Genomic DNA, 9288 nt, shown 5'->3' with positions numbered 1-9288 from the left:
CAAAGTGTTCCCAAAACAAAGTGTGGTGGCCAAAATGAGGGACAAGGAAAGCTATTTTGCAGCTCAATGGGATGAGAGTAGTAGGCTTTGAGTATGCTTGTAGTAGGTACTACAGTGCGTGGAAGTCTAGTAGAGAAAGATGACACAGGATTCTCAGTTTTTGGGAGGGAAACCTAGGGGCTGACAAGGGTGGGGCCTAGTGGGTCCAAAACTGGTAAACTGGTTGATCCTGACTGGGTTTTGGTGCTTCATCCTTGTATCGGATGCTTTTCAGCTGTGTTCTCATTGCAGTTTAACATTCAGTGCCAGCCTTTTTGGTATTACTGATATTAAGCTAGCTTTGATGTTAAGAGCTAAAGATCCCAGGTTCCCTGGTGATCCACATGGGTTGATGTGAAAGCTCTCCCCCCCACACCCCCCCAGCAGAAGGATTGCAGCCATCCAATTAAGGCTACTGCGTTAGAGGCTTGTCTCTGCCAAAGTGTGCGTGATGGTTTGCTTGAATTGCCCCACAATATTTTCACATGTGGCTGCTGTATATTGTCTTTAGGTACCTAGCCTTGTATTTTGATGTGCAGAATGATGAACGGATAGACAGTGAATGTTTTAGTGAGCTGTTGGCTGCTTCAAAAGGCAACCCAAATCAGATCAAAATCATCTAAAACTAGACCTGTGAGAATAGCTGGTTGTTTTTGTGTTAGCTTCTGGTGCATGTAGTGGGGATAAACCCATCTCATTATATAGGGTTATTATGAGAATAAAAATACTATGATTTGTATATAAATTATATTGTATATGGGAAAAAGTTAATATGACATGTAGTAAAAATACATTATCCACATGTTGGTTGGTGGGTTTAGGCTGCAGGGGGTTTTACAACTGTTTGTAATCTTATGCCCAAAAGATTTGGGTAAAATCTGCTCACGCAGTTCTAGCATGTTTTTTTTGCATTTTCTAGCATTCAGGCTGTTGATTTTTTTTTTACTTTAATATCACTACTTCAGTAGCACATATATTTGAAAAAATGTTTCCTTTGTTTGGTTTTGTCTTTTTCTTTTCCTCAGTAACTGAGGCCCTTTCCACTTCTATCTCCCCACGTTTTGTTTTTCTTTTCTGTCACATTTTCATGCAAAGTATAGACCAACTTGTGAAGGTCCTTATTTAGTCCTTGGGTCTATTAAGGAACAGGGCTGATACAGCAAAGCTCCCTCCCTCCGATCTGTCTTTATGGGTTCTTCAAGTCTCTAATCAACCAGTTTCTTTAGGTAATGCTTCATAACCTTTTTTGTTTGGGCTTTGGCTACGATGTGTTTGATTTTCTTAAAAAACCAAACCCTCTTCCTCTACAGATTTGGATTTTGGTGTTGCTGGAAGGGAAGAGGAGCTGTATTTTCTTACTTCAAAAGATGCTTCTCCACAACTGCCTGGGCTGGACTTGACTCTGATAGAGAAAACTTCATAGCCTTCCCTTAGTCTTATTCTTGCTCTCCAGCATGGCTTCGTCCGCTGTTGTCCATGCGTTCTTGATACATAGGAACTTGACCTGACCTTCACTAGGGTCTGCAGGACCTTGGTTAATAGGAATGAACGTAGTTGAATCTTAAGATGTGCATTTTTTTGCTTAATAAAACCAAGGATGAGAGAAATAGTGTCATCTGCCTGCAGATTTAGGAGGCTGTCACAGCATTGGATGTACTCGATCTTTAGAAGGCTTATTTTTCAAGAATGAGCAGTGGAAATTTCTTGAATACTCTGCCATTCTACTGGCAAATCTTTCTTGCTGTAATTCTAGTGGTTTTCTTATCCTCTTGTAAATGTCAGGAAGCTGCAATTCTGTTAATTAAGCATTACTGTTCTTACAGAAGAGGATTATGCATCAAATTGTCCATGTTTGGTTGTCTTGTGGTAATCACTGATTTGAAGAGGGACTGTTAGTACAAATTGTTTCTTTGGACATCATGATCCAGTGTCCTGTTTGAGCTCTTCAAAGAGGAATTTAGGGAAGAGATCTTGACGCAGTTACTCCTATATTAGTAAATTAATCTTTGTTGGAGAGCTGAGATGGATTCCTTAAAAAATAGAAAATAATTGCATGTAGTCAGGTTTTTTCGCTCCTTTGCGTGACCAGGTGTGCTTTTGTATTGTGAAGAAATTTAGGAAGGACTGTATTAATCCAGTTGTTTTCATAGTAAACATTTTTATTTTTCAGGTTCAAGCTTTTTAAAAAAGAGGAATAGAACAGGAAAAAATGGCAGCAGAAACTCAGACACTTAACTTTGGGCCTGAATGGTGAGTTTGTTTCTGTTTTGTGAGACTCCAGAATGTTGTCTAAAATTTTAAAAAACCATTATGAATTTCTGTCCTTTGGGGCTGAATTGTTTATAAAACTGAATGGGATAAATGTTCCATACTGCTTGACCTCAGTCCCTGGCCTGTGACTGTATTATAAAAATAGTCTTCACTTTGTAAATTGGCATTGTGTATGAAATGAGTTGGGTTTCATGTTACGGTAATGCATAATGTTCAAATTACTACCAAGTATCTGAGGGAGGAATAATGTTTATGATCTTGGATGTATACACAAAGTAAGTGAAGACAACTTGTTTGGTCTTTCCGTGTGATACATATTAATAAGAAAGTTTTTAAACTCTCCTACTGGACTTAAACCTATAGCTAAGCAAGCTTTTTTTCCCCAATATTAAAAAAAAAAATCTTTATGGAATATTGTAAAAGCGTGCTTTTCATGTTGTAGCTTCTTGTGTGTCTGCACTGAGAAGTGTCAGGAAGAATGAGCTGTTGTGTTAAAGGGGTTCCCTGGTGGTGTATCACCTTGTGTCAGCTGTCAGACTTCCAGCTTGTCTTACATACGTTGTCCTGGCTTTTGCTAAAAGAGTAATTGCACAGGTGTGATTATTGTTCAGTATTTGTTCCAATTTCTTGTTAAAGTGTTGGTGACCTGCAATTACAAACAAGAATTCTGGATGGTCTGGTTTCTGAAGAGTGATGTGATCCTTAAGTGTGTAAATGGGAGTGTGGGGTGGTTATAGGAGCTATAATTGCTACATAGCATGTGGTAAGACTGTTACTGGAATAATGTATTTGTTTTTGCTGACACATTTTTATACACAATGTACAAAAGTTGGAGAGTATTCAGTAAAGTAGTCAGATGTGATTTATGGCCTGGAAAACAATGAGAGCGCTCAGTCTATTTTGTTAAAATCAAAGAAAGTTAAAGAATGACTTTATCACTATCTGTAAGTACACCCACCAGGCAGATATCTTATGCTGGAGTGCTCTTCGGTGTGAGACAGAGATGATTAGATTCATTGATGGATGGAAGCCGAAGTTCTATTAAAAAAAAGAGAACGGGGAAGGCAACTCTAAAAAAAGCATGTATTTTAACAGTAAGTTGATTGCTGTGTCATAGTGAGGGGACTTCAGTCTCAGTTTGAAAAGCAGATGAGACTGTATGGAAGAATATATTATACTTCAGTGAGTTAGTTACTAGATTTTTACAAGAGTAACAGAATAAAATTCTAAGATGTATGATTATTTTTGGGGGTTGCAGTGTAGTCGTGTCTGTCATGCATGGTGTTGTATCACTAAATAGTGAAACTCTCGGTCACGTTTGGTCTGGATTGGAGTTGAGCGTTGTAGTGAGCCACCTAACCCTTGGAGTAACGCCTCCCCAGGGAGGGGCTTCGTTTGGAAGTGGTGTGTAAGGAACCTGCCACTGGGTGGCGCCAAACTAAAAAAAAACCATATGACTTGCAAGTCACTTTTTCCTTTCTGTTTAAAGACCGATAAAACAAATCAAAGTGTGCTTCAATAATTAGGTGAAAGGCAGCCTCTGAATCAGTGTTTTAGTTTAGGGCACCTTCCTTTCCAAGGATTTTGTGATTGTTGAGAAGAGTTTTCATTGTTTTCCTTGTCTAAGATACACATCAAGGAGAATGGAGGAAAATGGTCTGGGTTTTGTTTCTTGGCACACATCCTTTTGTAAAGCATTCCTCAAACTTAAAAATACAGGATATTTGAGTAGCTGAGGAAGTGACTGTATGGAATGAGACTAATCCACCTGTGGAGTGGGAATAATATCATACAACTGTAAGATCTTATCTGCAAAAAGTCGAGTAGCTTACCTGTGTGGGATGGGACCAAACTTAATAACGTATTTGTCTGTTACTGTAAGTTAGATTACTGCTTGAAATGCCACTGAAGTAAAGTGTGGCTATATTTTGTACATCTGTTTTTATTGAGACACTAAGCTAAGAGATGTATGTGCTCTCTGAAAAAATGCTGTTAATTTTAAGTTCTGGAAAAGGAATTTGGAGTAGGGTAGGATTCCAGAGACACAAGAAGAAACCTCATTGCAAAATATGCTGTCCTATACTGTTTGTTAAACTTTGTGAAACATCCGAATAAACTTTTTTCCTTAGATTAATGTTTACTACACTGTCCCTAGTGTGCTAAGATATTTTTTTCTTGCCAAAAAGAAGCTGCTGTTAGTAATATTGATGGAAGATTTACAACTGAATTCTGTGCAACCAGTGTAAAAACTTAGTCAAGGCTCGAGAGGTATAGCTAGCTTGCTATATAGTCAACATAAGAGTTCTCCAGGGGGTGAGTTGAATTCCTTGATGTGCTTGTGGGAATATTTTTTTTCCTCTCTCCAACCTATGGGAAAAATGACAGAAGCTCTTTCACTGTTCTTGTTGAAACACCAAGTTTTAGAGTTTTGAAGTTAGACTGTTAATGTCTCGTCTTTCAGTACTGGGTTTATTGCATTTGTGTAAAGTCTGTAAATGTGTGGAGGGATGATAGCATAGGTGAAGACACATTCGTCTCGATTCAGTTTTCATTGCTTTTCTGCTTTATTTTAGGCTGCGAGCTTTGTCTAGTGGCGGGAGCGTGACATCCCCTCCTCTGTCTCCGGCTTTGCCAAAGTACAAACTAGCAGACTATCGCTATGGGAGAGAAGAAATGTTGGCACTTTTTCTAAAGGATAATAAGGTGAGCAGGAAGACAAAGAAGGCCTGATATGTGTATTCCTAATGACAATCTTGTGATTAGGAACAGTTATTTGTATATTGTGATTATGGACAAAGAAATTGCATATCCCTTGGCAAAGAACTGAAGAGGTTCGATGGTGGGTTTTTTGTGTGTGCTTATTTGATCTCACTCTTACTGCATTCATTGTGTTTGAATCTTTTTGCCGCTTTAGGGGCAACTTCCTGTTACACACACACCCCTACACACCCCCAACCAAAAAAACCTAATTACCATATTCAGTCCCACTGCCACAGGTGACTGAGGGTTAAACTCTCCTTGCAGCTAGGCAGATTTGCTTACCTCAGTAGGATTTTGTTTAATATAGTGTAAAATAGTTATTTGATTCAGCTTGAAAGTCAGGCAATAAAACATGTTAACAGATCATCTGAAAATGTTTATCCTGACGTAAGGCAGTTCACTTTTGCAGGTAACCAACCCAATGAGGGTCACCACGTAGTTCAGTTCTGGGACTCAGGGCACAAATACAGTCCAGCACATGAAATACAAAAGAGCAGTGTAGAAAGTCAAGAGCTTGTCTCTGGTTTAATTTCAAACAAAGGTACTCAGTGATACAACAGTCGCATTTCAGAGAGTGTGTGAGGCAAACGGTTCATATGTTCTGCATTTGTAAACATTAGGTTTTTCTGTAGATGGTGACAGAGGATGATTTATTGTTGCAGCAGGCACATAGTGACTTGGAACTCTGAATCCCTCCGAGAGCCCTACCCTTCAGTCAAGGAGGGACTGCAAGAAATTATGTTGGGTTATGTCTTTAGCTTAGTATATAGATGTGCACACATACCTCCATCTTCTTACCTTACCATGACTGTGTTGATATTTTCGTACAGTGCTTGGGAGCCCTGAGTTGCTTGTACATGGATTCAAGGGCATTGAATGTCAAAGATTTTTCTAAAGCTGTTAAGTGTGTTATAGCCTAAAGCCATGCTTTAACATGCGGTATTATGCTGCTGTACTTTGAGAAGCTGCGATTTAAACCTTGATATTATGCTTGAATAAGTCAACCTGTCAGAGGTCATTTTTTTTGCGATTTGTGTATGTTCCATCAGATGATGCTAAGACCTCTACAGTTGCAACTCATTCAGAACAACCTATTAATAAATACCCTGTGTTACAGGAAGCTCTCCAGTGGTTATGAATGGTCCAAAAGAGTATTTTCTCCCTGTGTTGTTTGCCAGAAGGGCATTATTATTAGAGCATGTCTTGCTTTTCATATACCTGTGTTCCCATGGTATTGAGTAATTCTTGTGACTGAGACTGAGAGGACTCTTGACACTTTATAGTCAGCTACTAGATGTGATGTTTTTAAGCTGTATCTTGTACCCTAGTCCTCTTTCACTGTGTCATCTTCAATCTTTGCTGGCTGAAGATTAGACAAAGTTGCATCTCTGATTAAAAGATACTCTGATTGAAAGCAGGAAGACTTCTGCTAGTGTGTACCCAAATGAAAAAATAAAACCCTAGGTTGCTTTGCTTCATTTAAAATTGGGAGAAGTCTTTATCTCTAGTATTGTGAACTAGACATTTTTGAAACAGTTCTTTGTTGGCATAATTAGAGCTCAGTTGGCTGGAATTGTAGCTTCTTGTCCACATGCTCAAGGTCACGTCTGCTCATGGAGCTTCCATCTGATGATAGACTGATTAAAAGTTAGTGTTAAAATTTATTTTGATTTCTATCATCAGTATTCTCTACTTAATAAATTCATACCTATGGTTTCGCTTTTTTTGTTTTACTCTTCTTGTTGGTTGAAAATTGGAAGTGCTGACTTTAAATCAAATACAACCTCTGTGCTGTATATGGTAGTTTTGTTAATACGTAAATAAAAGTTTGGCTGTAGAAGTGCATTGAAGTTAAAGCAGTACTTTTTTAATTTATCAGGTGAAGTTTCCCTTGGTTCAGATTTGAGCTGCAGTGGTGTGGAAGTTTGAATTCTGATGTGTATGATCTTGATAGTTTATATATTACAGTTGTGGGTGGTGGATGCTTTGGATGTTTGTCTATAAGAATTTTTTTTTCTGGGGGGCGTAAATTTGCAGTGGAGTTACACCACCCCCAGTAAATGTTACTGGAAGTACTGGTGTACTGGGTAGATGGAGACAGCGTTGGCAAGATAAAATTTTTCTTGTAAATCAAAGCATGTGGCATCATCCCTGAAATGGAAAAACTTGGGTATATTTGTACCCTATTTTCTTTTCATGCAGATTCCTTCAGACCTTCTGGATAAGGAGTTTCTGCCTATTTTACAAGAGGAGCCCCTGCCACCACTGGCACTTGTACCTTTTACAGAAGAAGAACAGGTTTGTATCCTTTAAAAAAAAAAAAAAAAATCTTTTCATTGTGCTTCGTGTAAATGCAAAAAAAAAGCGCACGCCCCAATTAAAAAATATAAAATTTGAGATTAGTAAATTTCAGGGAAAGAAATTATGAAAGCATACTGTGTTAGCATAAAGTTCAAATTCCATTCATGCTCAATTATTATCTTAAAGTTGAACAGATATTTTTCATATAATGTTCTGTTGATGGCAGACAGTCAACTTACTAAATCCAGGATCAGCTTCTGGGAAGTATTACCTATTTTTTAAATACGCAGCATTTTCATATCAGTGAAAGTTTTTCTACAGTTGTTGGACCACCTTCTCTGTTGTAATTGAAGTGTCCAAGTTCTGTAACTTCAATTTTGTGGCTTTTGGAGAAGCGTTGAAGTTTTTTTGACTGTTAACATTTTTTAGGAAGGTGCAGTACTCTTAACTACTTTGTATGTAGGCAGTTGCTTGATTATTTCCTTGTTTGGTTTCTACAGGTATGTAATTAATTGGTGAACAAGAGAAAAGTGAGAACAGGTAGTCCACAAAGATTCCATTTCAAGGGTGACTGACCTGAGTAGTTTGAAAGCCCTTGCTTTAAATTCAATTCCTACCAGAGAAAACTGTCTGCCCCCCTCTGGATAAATGCCTTTGACATTTAACTCTGAATTTATTCCCTCTCTATGGCTGTCAGAGCTCTTGATTTTACAGCTGTTCTCTGGTTTGTCATGTTTCTTGGCGCTTTTCTTACTTCAGAATACTGTGGCTTGATTTTTTTGTTTGTTTGTTTCTTTTCTAATAGAAAGCTGAGTATTTTTACTGACCTGAGTGTAACTTAATTTTTGCAGTGGTGGGGACTGTTAATATTAGTTTCTTAAGATTTCAGAGCATCCTCCTTCCTTTGCCCCATGCTATTGTATTTCTGAATTTTTCATCTTTTTGTGCCTAGGTATTCTGGCATATCCTCTTCACCTCCTCTGGAATTCCTTTCTCTTCAGGGTTGATTCATATTTCTTGTGTCTTTTTAGGATGCTGTCCTTTGACATAAGATGCTAATAGTTTAGCTTTTAATCAGCAGTCATATTTATGTTCACGTGGACACACTGTAGGCACTTCATGTCATAGTTAGTCTTAGAAGGCAGCTGAGATGTGAGAGTATGTTTTTATGGGAAATCTTGGCCCAGTTCCTATTCTCCAGTGGGAACAGGAGGGATTCAGGCAGCAAGCCCAGGAAATGGTCGGCCAGATGTACAGTAGCACACCAAAATATTGAACCTTGGTGTTGAATACCTTTGGACATATTTTTTTTTTGCTGATGCATAGTGGAGTCCTTCAGAGAGTAAACTACAAGCTTTTTACAGTTAAAGGGGATGTTGACTTCTGGTGATTGTCAAGATGCTCTCCAGGAGGAATAATACGAGTTGAAGGCTATGGTATTGAAGATGTGCTGAGTAGCCTCTTGGTACAGATGAGATGGTAAGTGCTGCTGAGCTTCAGGGATAGGTGGTTCTCCGCTGCACTGCCCAGCATTTCATCAGTCTTGAAAAGTTCTGAGGAGTTGGTGTGCACAGTGTCACTGTTTTTTCTGGCTCCTTTTCACCTGTAATCATACAGGAGTCTTCGTCAGCTGAAGTCCACAAAAATCTTAATCTGAAAGAAGAGGTCCATATTCCTCTTCTAAGGAAGTCTTCCCTTTAATGCTTTCTGGAGACACAGAGGATGTTAGCTGTCTGGTTTTTCTTGTCTGAAGATCTCCCCGGCATCTGTCCCCCCCCTCCCCTTCATGACTGATTTGAGCTACTGCATTGAGTTTGCATGGCCAAGTTTTGGTAGCGAGGGGGCTACAGGGGGGACTTCCGTGAGAAGCTGCCAGAAGTTTCCCCTGTATCTGAAGCCAATGTCAGCCGGCTCCAA

At 38.8% G+C, this 9288-nt stretch overlaps 1 protein-coding gene across 1 annotated transcript; it reads left to right on the top strand.

Moving 5' to 3' along the window:
• Nucleotides 1-1171: 1171 nt before the first annotated feature.
• LOC104166464 (PERQ amino acid-rich with GYF domain-containing protein 2-like) lies at nt 1172-7368 on the top strand (the record flags this gene model as incomplete). Its single annotated transcript, XM_009706402.1, has 4 exons — nt 1172-1265; nt 2210-2289; nt 4884-5013; nt 7273-7368. Coding segments are annotated over exons 2-4 (267 nt in total), but the record flags the coding sequence as incomplete, so codon positions are not given.
• Nucleotides 7369-9288: the final 1920 nt, after the last annotated feature.

The sequence above is a fragment of the Cariama cristata genome, unplaced genomic scaffold, assembly GCF_000690535.1.
Source record: "Cariama cristata isolate BGI_N322 unplaced genomic scaffold, ASM69053v1 scaffold2368, whole genome shotgun sequence".
Classification (NCBI taxonomy): Eukaryota; Metazoa; Chordata; class Aves; order Cariamiformes; family Cariamidae; genus Cariama; species Cariama cristata.
Note: the sequence above shows the minus strand (reverse complement) of the source record. Positions and strands in the feature narration are given on the sequence as shown.